The sequence below is a fragment of the Ipomoea triloba genome, chromosome 9 (assembly GCF_003576645.1).
Source record: "Ipomoea triloba cultivar NCNSP0323 chromosome 9, ASM357664v1".
Taxonomy (NCBI): Eukaryota; Viridiplantae; Streptophyta; class Magnoliopsida; order Solanales; family Convolvulaceae; genus Ipomoea; species Ipomoea triloba.
Genome location: NC_044924.1, coordinates 10,108,062 through 10,122,109, shown reverse-complemented (window position 1 = coordinate 10,122,109; position 14,048 = coordinate 10,108,062). Strand labels below are relative to the sequence as shown.

Sequence of the window (14,048 nt, the reverse complement as noted above, 5' to 3'; positions counted from 1 at the left end):
CAATATTTACCTAATGCGTTATAAATTTCCTCATTATCAAAAAAATTATTATATATTTTATACTAGAGCGGATGAAAGTAAAACTCTATCTTGGGTAGAATATCAATCTAAAATCTCAGGGTTATTCCAGACCTAGTTCAGAATAGCATGTCTTTCCCTATGGCCTATGCAAGCCCATCACAGGTAAATTCGTTGATCACAATTCACAAAGCAGAATCTCCAGAACTAACAAATGGATTGTTAAAGCAATATGAGCAACAATATAAAGGTATATTCCTTGGAACCAAGTACACCAATATCATATCAGATACAAAATATAATGGACTTAACCCAGACTACAAAAATGACCATTTGATGCGCAAGTTGCCTCAAACAGTATGTGTATGGATTTAGATGCCATTTAAAATGGAATGTGAAGTAATAAACGCTTAAAATATCAATCCGCCATAGCAAAATCAAGAATTAGATTGGTAGAGAACAGCACAGACACAGATTGGTAAATGCAAAATTAGAATTGCATTGACCTAAAAGAAAAATAGCAAGACCTTCAAGAGGCCACACTACCTACTGGCAAAATAAGAATCATTCAGAATCCATCTTTTGTTTCTTTTCTTCTGGCTGGTCTGTTCCACTCTTCATCTTAGCTTCCCTGCGCTCCCTCTTAAGTCCTTTTGACTTGTTAGGCAGTGGCACACTCCCAACCTACACACACACAAAAAAAAGGGTCAGCAATTAATGACTAGGTTAGTATAGAAGCTGCAGCTTTATCAGCACGAGTAATAAAAAAAAAAGATTTGTGCAATCGAGGATTCATTAGCAGTTCATAAATTGCATATGTGATAACTGCACTGCACATTGATATTTCATACTACTGATAAATCAGAATATAAATCAAAGAGATCATCTCATTATTAATCACAGGATGCTCCTATTTGGTTTGAAATGACACATAATCTGGACGGTTCTATCTCACAACTCCCAAAGGACAGAATAGCACTTATAAATCATAAATTGATGCGCCTCACCACCCTCTGTCTTAAGAATCAATGTCCAAGAAATACGGGAAAACTCAGTGTAAGCCACCATGTAATAGTTCATGGTTCATAGTTCACTATCAATTAATGTAAAGATCATTAAAAGATTAAAATACATTTTTCCATTACCTTTTGATCAGGAATATAAATCTTCCCAAGTTTTCCTTGAATAGCATCTTTTACAACATTTTTCTCCTGAAAATGGAAACAGGGTCAGCAACAACATACAACAGTTTCTGTAGACATGATACAGACAATTGAAAGGTAATATTATTGACAAACCTTTTTCTTCATTTTATCAGGAGCAGTTTTCATAGCCTCTTTCTTTAATCTCTCATCAGGAAGACGATGTCGTCGAACTACCAAATCCATAGATGGGCCAACCTCAACCAACTCTATCTTAGGAACTTTGGTGCCAGATTTTTTTAGCCGTAATGCACAATGAGTTAAGAACACCTTATTTGATGGCAGAGCTGTGCATATATAAATACGATCCAATCCAGCAAGGTTTAAATTTGTCACAACCTGCATAGATGAGATCCCATTTAAGATGGCACACTTCAAACTCAAGAAGAGGAAAGAAGAACTGGAAGTAAAGAAGAAACCTTATACAAACCTCCCCATGAAATAAATCAAGTAACATTTCTTTCAAATGCTTCAACTCTTCAACACTCTCAAATCCTTCTCCAATGAAGGCGAAGAAAGGTTTTGATCCAATTTTTGGAGCCAATTTTTTATCATAAGAGAAAGCCTCCATGCTTTTGAAGTTCTCCACGCCCACCTCAACAAGATCATAGATGTGGTAATCATAAGTTCGTCCAATAACAAGATTGTTAGGTCGCTTCTTTGAGTGAGATCCATACTGCAGAACAATAAAGAATATTGTGGGCATTGCACTCAGGATATAAGACATAAGAAAGGGCGCTGAAACCATCTACTTATTTTCTCTCATTTTCAACCCAACAAGAATCTTTCTCTTCATACAAGTTAGAAACACACATTATTGTTGAGATTCAACTTATGCTACTTCAAGAGTAAACATGTATAAAAATGAACACTTTTTTTTATCCAAATCCAGATATTTACAGCAACAAGATATAAAAAGAGGTAATGATGTTCATGTTGAAGAACAGTTATCAAGATCAAGTACCTTTAAGTTGATGAACAGTTGAACACACAGTTACCAATTATCATCTTAAAAATGTTCAGAATTTTTACACAAACTTCAATTGAGCTCAAAATAAAAGTTTGTTAATATCTTCTTAACAAAAAAGAATTACACTTGTTATCTAAGCATGTATGTATCCATGCCAGTCAAATAGATACACAAATAAATTCATGCCACTTACCATGTGCAGATAAATATTAAATTTGAATTACAAAATAAAAGCAAAAAAATAAAAAGGTTCTGTTTCACTTACCACAAAAATGCTGCAATCAGATTTTTGAGAGAAAAACTCCAAGGAAGTTTCGCCGCCACTCTCAAACGGCCTAATATTGTCGTTCTTCCTGCTATACTTAACCGAATTATCCCTCTTCAGGTGATAAAGCTCAGTCAATACAGCATTTAATACATGGCTAGTTTTTGTACCGTGAAGTATTAAAGTTTTCTTCCCACCTTCCACCTGCAGATATATACACATATGAATCAAAATAAAATTCTTGAAGCCTAAAATGCATGGCATCTTAAACAAAAACCTCCAAAAATCAAAGCCTTTACATACAGAACTTGATCGCGCACAATAGAACAAAATTTTACTGCGTAAAAAATATCAAACTTACGAGTTTAGGGGCACGTTTTTCAAGCTCTCTCCGGATTCTTCCTTTCTTTGGGGTCTTTATCTTCATCATTTTTAGCTGAAAGATATGCAAACAAGTACAAAAAAAAAAGAGACTGGGGATGAAAGCCGACTCGCAGTGAGCTAGGCGCCGGGTGAAGGGTACAAGGGTTTAGGGTTTTTTCCTGAATGACGAAAGGGATTTTCCGTCTTTGAGATAAAAGATGTGCTTCTGGGCCAATAATTATATTTTTGGACTTATTGGACCATATAAATGCATTTGATATCAGAAACACTTTAATGGGCTCAGCCCAAATCCACTGGCAAATTATGCCATCGCGGGTCTATGTTTACAAATTTTGAACTTAATGTTCACAAATTTAGAAACTCTATGTTCACAAATTTAGAGCTATATATTCACAATTTTAGATCTCAATATACAAAATTACATTACTCAATATTCACAATTTTTTAACTCTATATTCACAATTTTGTTATATAGGTTCAAAAATTGTGTTATACTGTTAAACATAAAGTTATGAAATTGTGAACATGAAATTATGAAATTGTTTAACATGAAGTTATGAAACTGTGAAATGGAGTAATAAAATTGTGAACATGAAGTTATGAAATTGTGAAATGGAGTTATGAAATTATGAACATTGAGTTATGGAATTGTGAACATGGACCCGGGTCCATGACATAACAACTTAAATCCACTGGGATTGAATGTACGCTCCATGTATTTGAGGCTTTTGTTATAAACGACAGGAAACTCGTAGTTACTATTTTGGTATATATTGAGTAAATTTAGATTGAGATAATTTTGAAAATTAAATTTATGATATTTAAGTACAAAAATTATGATTCATTCACTCAAAACTCAGCAAGTCCTTTTAGAAACCAAAAAAAAAAAAAAAATCATATGTCTTTCTTCACGGTTAGACAGGAGTGAATTCAACATAATATACAAAAAGAGATAATTTCACATTTAGTCTCATCAGATTGTTACATTTTTTTTTTGGGATTAGACCACGAGGTGTCTTGAGCAGTCCTAATTGTAGGAGACACCTTTAAGTTCGTACCATATTCAAACTAATCTTCGTTTGTATTGGCCCGGTCTAATTAAGAGGCAAAGTGGCCATATTGGTTTCTCTATACAATAGGGGATTCGTATAACTCAAAAGCCTTTGGGACACAAATATCATATGTTGTTCACAAAGATTAAAGAAGTAAACATTTCAAATATTACAATGTAGTAGAGTCAAGTAAAATTAAAAAAAAAAAAGAAAAAAAGGTAAAGTAATAACCCAAAAAGAGTTAAGAGTATCAATTTATTAATTAAAGAAGTGGTCGAGTTTATACTCTACATATATACATAAAGATATAGCTATACACATGCACATATGCATCATTATACCTTCCCAATCCACTAGTATTTAAGTGGGGTTACATATTTAATATCATCTTCTCTAGCTTGCTATATTTTGTCATATATATTGTAAAAATTAAAATAAAATAAAATAAAATAAAACATTTAGTATAATTTAGCTGTTAGGTTTGCGACCTTGGGTGTAAATGTAGTCTAAATGAGCCTCTAAAACCATCTTTCTACTGAGGCAGTCTTTATCATTATCCTCGCATGATTCTTCCAAACCCATCAGCTACAAAATAATATTATGTATATGTTGATCAGAGACTTTCATATGTAATATCAACATTTTTTATAATACTATATGAATATACTATATTCATATGAAATTGTACCATATATACAAAAAATTATAGTATAATTATATATATATATATATATAACGTAACACATTTATGACCCTCGCTATATATAATATAATTGATATCAATAGTTTAATGCAAAAAAAAAAAAAGAGATGTGTTAATTCCTACTTACGGCGGATAAGTCTTCTTGTGACTTTAGAGAAGGTTTTTCCTGAGTTGGTCTAATAACTTGTATCTTCTGCTCATCTGAGAACACTGGTAGTATAGATCGTGTAAAAAATATTCTATTAATAATGTAATTTAATAAATGAATTAATCCAATTCATATATAAATTCAAATAAATGCATAAGTTAAAGCAGTTCATATGCATTAATTAAGTTAATGTCATTAACTATTGTTATATAGTTTTTTGTATTTTAATGAAATAATTTATTGTTTTTAATTTAATAATAATTCATTCACACTTTGAGTAATTTATTTGACTTAAGTAATTATTATATGCTGAATGAAAAACAGAAAAACTATTGATTCGTTCTTTTAGTAAAAGAGGAATAGCATATACAATTCACAATTTAATATAATTTACGAATTATCATTTCCTAACATTTCAAAAATCAATTGTATACCGTGTTAGATTTTTTTTTTATTAAAAAAAAACAAAGAAAAAGAAAAAAAAATTGAAAATACCTTGAATTGATGGCTGGAGACGGGCGCATTTGGAGCTGGAAACGAATAGTAAAACTAGAAGGGAACTAAGGAAGAATATGACAATTTGTTTCATTTTTCTTCTTTTATTGTTTCTTTTGTGATGATCTTCAGTTGGCTTCTTCTCTTCTCTCTCCATTGTTATTTATATAGTAGAGAAGGCATAACTAACGAAAGGAACGAATGGTATACAAGACAGCATATATTTCTGGAACAAAAGAAATGAATGGACAAAACAACATGTGTTTTTCGTTCTAATTTTAAATAGAAGGTAATCATTTCAATATTTTGGATCATTATCCTCAGACGAGTTGAGTCAATATAAAATGTATTACTTATATATACTAACTAATGTAACACTAATTAGGAATAAAGTGTTTGTTGCTTATAAAACAAAACATAATACTAATGTAACACTAATTAGGAATAAAGTGTCGGTTACTTATAAAAGAAAACGTAATACTTTTGAGAGCAAATATAATACGTTCATTACTTATAAGAGAAAAAATATAATATTTTTGATGAAAAACGTAATATTTTATATCAAAATGTAAAAGTATTACATCTTGACCTGACCCGTCACACGGATAATGATCTGTGAGACGGTCTCACACAAGTGTGATACCTACGCAAATAAAGAAATTAAAATATTATGAACTGTAACTAATGTTAAGATTAGAGTTGAAAATGGACAAATACCAAGTTTAGATCAGATTCGGAGAAAATGTAATATTTTCTATATGGTATTAAATATTAATATTCTTTAAGACTTTGTTTGGTGCAAATTTGACTAAATTTATAAGTTAATGGTTTGGACAAATAGTAATAATATCTATAGTCATTTCCATTTTTGGTCCTATTGTTATTGGGGCATTGCCAATTTTAGTCCACTTCATTAATTTTTGTCATATTGCGCCAAGTCTTATTTAGTCCTTGCCACTTTTAGTCCACCGTTAAAATTTTCGTCAAATAACAATCCAAAACATGGGTATTTTGATCTTTTCATGCTTTGATCATCTCCTTTACACTTTGTAGTGGTTTTCCTTACAGATTTTCATCCAATGAAGAGGTCCGGTGAAAGCAATGGCTTTGTAATGGGGCTCACATAGCTTTCGTCGGACCTCTTCAGTGGATGAAAATGTGTAAGGAAAGCCACTGCAAAGGGTCAAGGAGATGACCAAAGCATGAAAAGACCAAAAATACCCCTATTTTGGATGGCAATTTGACGAAAATTTTAACGGTGAACTAAAAGTGGCAAAGACTAAATAAGACTGGCTACAATGTGGCAAAAATTAATGAAGTGGACTAAAATTGGCAATGCCACAATAACAGTAGGACCAAAAATGGAAATGACTCTAATATCTACAATCTACATACATGCAATACAAATATATATATATATATACACACACACACAAACTTAATAAAATAAAATTAGGCCCCTAACATAAACTTAAAAAAAATGTTTTGTATCATTGTTTTGTTGAAATGAAATGATAATCTTACATATCATTGATATATGCTAGGAGACCGAATGATATTTTGATAAATTTTTAAACATTAATTTAAAAATACACAGTGGATATCAGATTATTCGCACAATACGCGTGTGGTAAGTATTTACTAGTATAAGGTAATAAAGGTAATAAATTGTTTGAGCATTGATTACTTGCGATGAACTATGGCCCTGTTTGATAAATGGTTGTTAGTTGATTTTGTTAGCTGATTGGGTTAGAATGTATAATTAATTGATAATATTAGTTGATTGTAGAAAAGTGTTTGGTAAATTAGCTGATAGCTATTTGGTATAATTTCTTTTCTCAAAATGCTAATTGAAAATGTTGCTTTGAGTAGTCTTTTGAAATTTAGTATTCGGGAGTTACAAAAAGCTTATTAACTAAACAATTATATTAATTTTTTAACCAAGTCAAACAACTAATAATAATCAAATAGATCAAAATTAACTGATTGGCCAATTATTTACCAAAGAGGTCCTCTAAGTTATTTAAACAATGAATTCTCACACAGTCAGGCATATCATTTTACATGATATATACTCCGTACTATTTTGAATTACGGAGAGAAAGTATAAGATGAAAAGACTTTGAAGCTTCTCTAAATCAAACTACTATGGAGGGAGGTTAGTCACTCGTAAGTCGTAACTGTTAACTCTTTTTTTTTTTTTTGGATCTTGAGATTGAAAATTTACACACACGGGTATGCATGAGAAGTTATTACGTATTTCACAGGATAATTGGGCATCTGCACTAGACCCGAATCATCAGCACTGACCCGAAAGTAACAAGCGGTCACTCGTTACACAAAGACGACACATTGATGGGATGATAATTACTCCAATGGCTCTTTATTATCACAATCCAGCACTCAATGCAGCTCACCATTACCAGCACTCCGTTACAGTCACTAGAAGAAGAGCCGTTGCAGCCATAGTATAAGTAGCAGACTTGTGGTAGAAGATGGGACTTGGTTTTTACACACGAACACTCTTGTACTGATTACTCGTTGTATTCCACTATTACTATTCAGATCTCAATATACTCCGGTAACATTCTTACCGTCAGTATTTTTTCAATAATATTTTAAATTTATAAAATCTGACTGATACAAGCTTTGTAATAGTAGAATTGCATAGTGCTGCATGTGTTTTTATGTACTTCCTCACCATCAACTCTTCAATTCCCTTTCACTCTGTTGTTGTTTATAATGCATTTCCAAATAAGACAAAAAATTTCATTATATAAATATTAAGTGATGCTATGTGTTTTGTCTCATTTGCCTGTTTGCCAATATTTAATTCAATAGTTCCTTGCCTACTTGCCCTACTTGTAGGTTCATGGAAAAATCCCAATGCATCCAAGTTGAATATGAAATTGTGTGTGTATGTATATATGATTATTTATTTATTTAGTCAAGTACACCATTTCTATTAGAGCATCCCAATATTGGAAATGAAATTTTGGATGGCTGGCCGGGTGAAATTTTTAGTAAGTTTTTTCTCATGCAAATACTACATTTTGGTGGGATTCAATTTCTGTTGCACCCGTCATGCACTACCTGAGAGCGTAAATATATTTTATTTTTTCTTTTTTTGGTCAAATTTTTCCACCTTTTTCTTATATATCCTATATGGCACAGAAAAAAATCATTCAAAATTTAACTCCTTGTGATCTTGACATAGTGCACATATATTAAAGGCTAATCTATTATCCAATGCTTAATATTTTCTTAATCTTTACATAACAGAACTATATTATTTACAAGAATAATGTTTATTTCCCGCATCACTTCACCGAATAAGACATTGTTCCATACTAGACATATGTCATATTAGGCCCTATATTTCTATAACGCAACAAAAAACAAAAAAAAAACAAACAAAATCCTTTTAACACACAAAAAAAAATTCTTATATTTTTTATTTTGTTTTTATCCATGTAAAGAAGCTAAGTGAAAAGTTACGCAGTAAAAATAGGGGTTGTCTCTAACACAACTCTAATATTTACAAATAATGAGATTGAGATGTTAGTTCCAAGTTAACAATTACATAGGCTCTGTTTGGCAAAGCTTATTTAGAAGCTTATAGCTTATTTTAAGCTACTAATAAGCTATAAGCTCTGTTTGGTAATGTTCCTAAAATAAGCTAGTAGCTTAAAATAAGAGCTTATTTTTGAACGCTATTTAAGGTAGCGTTTCAAAATAAGCTAATAGCTTCCTAACTTTTTTTTCCATCTTTAACCTTATTATTTTAAAGAAATAACATCATTTACCCTTTCCAATTAAAACTTTTTTTGACTTTTTCTCTTCAATATGTTTGGTTGTAATTTCAATTTAACATTTGTGTTTGAACATTGATTTTTGTATGAACTAATTTTATGAATTATAAACATTTTGTTTTACTTTATATGATTTCAAATATATGTTATTACTTTATATTTTATTAAAATATATTGATTTCATTATTTTGTATTTTAATATATAAACAAACCTATTTAAATTGTACGAAGATGTCCTTTTTAGTCTTTTTACATTTATCAGCTTATCAAAAAGCTAATTTTACCAAACACTTTTAATTATAACAGCTAGCTTAACAGCTCTTCAGATTTCAGCTTCGAACTTATAGCTTTTCAGTTTTCAGCTTTAAGCTACCTTTTCAGCTAGGTTTGCCAAACATAGCCATAGAAAACTTGGCTTTGGTTAGTCAATGAGATACCAATTTAAACCTAAGTGAACGAATCAGTTGAAAGGAAGCATCAGTTACATGAATAGAAAGGAAAATGATAAATGTTTGAATTAATTAATTTGGCACTTCCAACTGGCAGTTGTAGTGAGTGGATTCAAAGCATATATCATCATGGTTTCCAAATTCAGGCAACTGTCCCAAACCACCATTGCTCAAAAAACAACCTCACATACATAACATCATCAACATATGACTTATTTGTCCACTTTTGATCCTCTGTGGGACTCTTCCATGTGGGATATCACATCACTCTTTAATTCTAAATCCTGTTTGGATGAGAATGGACACAAGAACTGGGCAGGGAAACCCATCAAGTCTCCATCTCTAATTAAACTTCTCAACTTCGAAAATATTTAATGTTCTCAACTACAATTGCTGCCTGGCCTGCACAAGTGATAATTGTGAAATTCAACACCAAAATGTGAGAATAACTTGTAACAATATCAAGCGGATATGTATTCACACTACCAAATTAGGCATCAATCACATTCCATGACCTAACAATGAAATAGTTACGTTTCTACGTAAGTCTTTTATATTAACCCGTTATTAAAGCAAACATAATTAGTAGTACTCTTGTTGGCATGCATATCAATATGCAATATAATTTAGGAAAATGTTTACCTCTATAATATATATGGAAAATGTTTACCTTTATAATTGTCACTCGCAAAAAGCCATTTCCGAATGTGACAAAAATGTCACATCATAAACATGTAATAACTATCTAAACATTCCATTGTTGAGAGAGCCTGTATGTGTACGGTAAATATATGGATGTGTAGTATGGTCCTAGAAATATTTAAGACACACACATTGTTGAATGCAAATAATGCTTTCCTACACTAAATATTTATGATTTTTTTGAAGTTCATAAAATAGTCATAATTAATAGTCCTCTTGTTGAAACTCCAATGAGGACATTTTTATGTGTTGTTGTTCCCAAAGGTTTAATCCCTAAACCCAAAGGTCTCCCATGCATGCTCTGACTCGATCGACAAAGCATCTAAGTTGTTGGTGAGATTCAATCATGGATCATTATTTTCAAATTTCACACATGTGTGCATCTGAGTCGCTAGTTAAAATGGAAAATTATGTTTTTATTAATAGTATAGATATAGATTACGTTGCAGAGAAATATATATACAATTATATTACAATTAGTAATTTTAATCTAAAATTGTATTACGAATATGAAAGTAGGAAAAATATATTTGAATGCACAATTGTAGTACGAATAGGAATTGTATTACTATATTTTACAATATTACGCAAACCTTGTATATGACTGTTTTGGGCAAGAAGTTAAAATAGAAGATTTTGTTTTTATTAATAGTAAGGGAAGTATATACCTCTATTACGATTAGTAATTTTAATCTAAAATGGTATTACGAATAGGAATGTAGGAAAGAATATATATTGTATTAAAAATTTTATTACATGTACCATTGTAGTACAAATAGGAATTATATTACCATATTTTCTTAACAGTATAGACGGTATAGTACTGTTTTGGACGGGAATTTAAAATCGATGATTTTATTTTTATTAATAAAATATAGATATAGATATAAATTATGAGAACTAATTATATTATTTATTAGATTGAGGGAGCCAATTTCATACCTTTTCTAATAATTTTTATTGATAAATTGTATAATAAAACCGTATTTTTTGAAAGGGATAAAACCGTATTTAATTACCCAAATAAAGTCTTGAGTTTTAGGTATTGTAACCTACTCTTACCAACAAGAGACTACAATACCAATATTACTGGAAGAGTATTCTCAATCTTCGTTTTCTCACATGATCATTAAAGGAGGCTTTTAAACTACCTTTTTTTTTCCCTTTCCATTCCACCTGACACTATTAAGTCTTAAGCATAGATTAACTCTCCTAATTAAGTTTCATTAATTAACCCAACATTTAAAAAAGATTTAATACATTCTCAGAATTGAATCAGATCAGGTCAAACCAGCACAGCATGTAGTACTAATCCACTTTGTTAATTTCTGCATTTTTTAAAAATATATACTATATATGAACTGTGACTGAAAAGTCAGTATAAATAATTTATTTAAGAATTAACAGTGAATTATTCTTCTTATCATCTGACTGTTTAAGTTATATTAGGATTGGGATTTGTCTTTGTTAAGGTGAAGGAATCCTATTTAATGCGTGTAACCTGTTTTTATCTAACAATTTTTTTCGGTTACATACTCCAACAAGGCTCCGAGGAAGAAAAACTGTTCCCAGAAGAAAGGCACCTGAATTGACTCCTGTCTTGTCTTCCTCAACCTTCAAAAACTTGTGATTTTCTTGCTACAACAGCAAGGGATCGATAAGAATTGAACCATATAGCCATATTCCCTGGCTTCAATTCCTCTTATAGTCTTATTGTTCTTCTTCAATTCAATTCCCTCTGGGGTATTCGAAAAATCGGGTTTTTTTGGTGATAATAAAACATGAGAAGTATTGGGCGTTGTTACAGTGAACATGCCATCAAAGTAGCAGATTCATACTGTTCAGGGCCGTCAGATCTTTCCCCTGATCATGACTTGGTTCCTTCGATCCAGACCGGTGTTTCTTCCCGGTACGAGGTAAAACTCTCGACAGAGAAGAGATTCTTGATTAAGATCACATGGGGCAGCCTGGGAAGCCAGGGGTTTTCGATCAGTATTTCCGACTGGCCATATTCGTCTTCTTCTTTCAAGAATTCCGGGAAGATAGAGAAAATCAAAGGGTCAAAAGCCATGGAATCGTGCAGCGCGAGAAGTGAAGTTTTCTGGGATCTGTCGAATGCTACGTATGATGCCGGGCCTGAACCAATCAAAGGGTTTTACATCCTCGTACTGATCGACTCGGAAATAGCCCTGTTTCACGGAGACAAGGACGAGGAATCAAACGCCAAGAGATGCTGCGATTCTGCCGCGAAGGTGGCGAAACAAACGTTAATTTCACGGTGCGAGTTTTTCTCTTCAGGGAGCTGTGTTTTCTCGGCCAGGGCACGGTGGGCAAGCCATGATATTACGATCAGGTGCGCGAGAGAAGGGAAGGGGTCGAAGAACTGGGCGCTGTGGGTGGGCGTTGATGATAAGAGGGATGTGATTGAGGTGAAGAGGTTGCAGTGGAACTTCCGAGGAAACCAGACAATTTTCTTGGACGGATTGTTGGTGGACATGATGTGGGATGTTCATGGGTGGTTGTTTAACGAGACATCAGATGGCGGCGGTGCGGTTTTCATGTTTAGGACTAGAAGGGGACTGGACAGCAGGTTGTGGTTAGAGGAGAAGAATTTGGAGCAGAAAGGAGAGGAAAATGTTGGGTTCTCTTTGTTGATTGCAGCTCGTAAGAATCCTGCAGACTAGTTTCTTTTTTGTCTTTCAGCCTGCTATTTTCTCCAAAAAAAAAATATAATGGAGTTTGGTGGGTGCAGGATTGAGATTGTCCATGATCCATGTTTTCTTTTATGGATTAATATATTTGCTAAGAAAATTTGGTTTGTTAATTTCTTCTGATCCTTTAGAATCAAACATTAATCATCATCATCATCAATTCATCATTGTACACAAACATTAGCTAGTAGTAACATGTTAATTAAAAACTAATCGAGTCATATTCTCTCACCCCCAATTCTAAGAAAACGAAAAAAATTATTCCCCTTCCCTCTTGTGGTTGGTATCTAACTAGGATGTTAAGTAGGATATGTCTGTCCCGGCTCAATCACTAGTGCAGATTGTGCCAGTACCTTGTTGTGGACCTTCGTCCTTCTATCACTCGGTGATCAGCATCAAAAAATGCCTCAATATTCGTATGCTCCCGACTAGCAATATAAGATCCCTTTCTTGGGAGCCCTCTTTATATATTTCACAACCCAAACAATTGCATCCTAATGAATCTTCCATGAATTGACTCACAACACTTATCAAGAAAGCAATGTTTGGCCGGGTAATAGTGAGATAGTTCAACTTTCCCACTAACTTCCTATACCTTCCCGGATCATTGAGCGGTCGCCTTCACTAGCAATGAGCTTAATACTCTGATCCATGGGCGTCTCACAAGGCTTTGACCCTTGCAACTCAGTATCTTTTAGAAGATCCAACACATATCCAACACATACTTCCTTTGCGAGAGAATTATCCTTTCTTAGGGTGGGCAACTTCAACACCTAGGAAGTACTTCAAGACTCCCAAATCCTTCGTATGAAATTTCTCTTTGAGAAAAGACCTAGAGCCTCAATTTTTCTTGCATCACTACTTGTGATCACTGTGTCATCAACATACACTATTAACAAAACACACCCAAGATTAGTATGGTTGAAAAACACGGTATGATCATAAGTACTTCGACATGTGCTAAAATCAACAATAACACTACTAAACCCCCAAAACCACGCTCTCAGAGACTATTTCAAGCCATATAAAGACTTTTTCAGTCTACACACTTTCACATACTACCCTGAGCAATAAACTCAGGTGGTTGCTCCATATAAACTTCCACATACAATTCACCATGCAAAAAATACATTCTTA

At 32.6% G+C, this 14,048-nt stretch overlaps 3 protein-coding genes across 3 annotated transcripts; 1 reads left to right on the top strand and 2 right to left on the bottom strand.

Annotated features, from left to right (window-relative positions):
- Window positions 1-237: 237 nt before the first annotated feature.
- LOC116030141 (ribosome production factor 2 homolog) lies at window positions 238-3,016 on the bottom strand. The gene is made up of 6 exons (XM_031272302.1): window positions 2,817-3,016; window positions 2,456-2,659; window positions 1,651-1,896; window positions 1,317-1,559; window positions 1,164-1,229; window positions 238-702 (listed from the first exon to the last, which is right to left on the bottom strand). The coding sequence occupies exons 1-6, from the start codon at window positions 2,883-2,885 to the stop codon at window positions 583-585; spliced, it is 948 nt and encodes a 315-aa protein (XP_031128162.1). The 5' UTR covers window positions 2,886-3,016; the 3' UTR covers window positions 238-582.
- A 1,113-nt stretch (window positions 3,017-4,129) lies between these two features.
- LOC116030169 (putative phytosulfokines 6) lies at window positions 4,130-5,358 on the bottom strand. Its single transcript, XM_031272337.1, has 3 exons — window positions 5,238-5,358; window positions 4,722-4,804; window positions 4,130-4,476 (listed from the first exon to the last, which is right to left on the bottom strand). Exons 1-3 carry the CDS (start codon window positions 5,329-5,331, stop codon window positions 4,360-4,362), a joined length of 294 nt encoding a protein of 97 aa, XP_031128197.1. The 5' UTR covers window positions 5,332-5,358; the 3' UTR covers window positions 4,130-4,359.
- A 6,366-nt stretch (window positions 5,359-11,724) lies between these two features.
- On the top strand, window positions 11,725-13,024 carry LOC116030142. The gene has a single exon (XM_031272303.1). It carries the CDS (start codon window positions 11,982-11,984, stop codon window positions 12,882-12,884), a length of 903 nt encoding a protein of 300 aa, XP_031128163.1. The 5' UTR covers window positions 11,725-11,981; the 3' UTR covers window positions 12,885-13,024.
- Window positions 13,025-14,048: the final 1,024 nt, after the last annotated feature.

Coding starts and splice junctions, on each gene's coding strand:
- LOC116030141 (XM_031272302.1), bottom strand. CDS start 2,885: ATGATGAAGATAAAGACCCCAAAGAAAGGAAGAATCCGGAGAGAGCTT. Junction 1,560..1,650: donor TTGATTTATTTCATGGGGAG/GTTTGTATAAGG, acceptor TCATCTATGCAG/GTTGTGACAAATTTAAACCT. Junction 1,230..1,316: donor CTGATAAAATGAAGAAAAAG/GTTTGTCAATAA, acceptor TTCCATTTTCAG/GAGAAAAATGTTGTAAAAGA.
- LOC116030142 (XM_031272303.1), top strand. CDS start 11,982: ATGAGAAGTATTGGGCGTTGTTACAGTGAACATGCCATCAAAGTAGCA.
- LOC116030169 (XM_031272337.1), bottom strand. CDS start 5,331: ATGAAACAAATTGTCATATTCTTCCTTAGTTCCCTTCTAGTTTTACTA. Junction 4,805..5,237: donor TCTCCAGCCATCAATTCAAG/GTATTTTCAATT, acceptor CTATACTACCAG/TGTTCTCAGATGAGCAGAAG. Junction 4,477..4,721: donor CACAAGAAGACTTATCCGCC/GTAAGTAGGAAT, acceptor ATTATTTTGTAG/CTGATGGGTTTGGAAGAATC.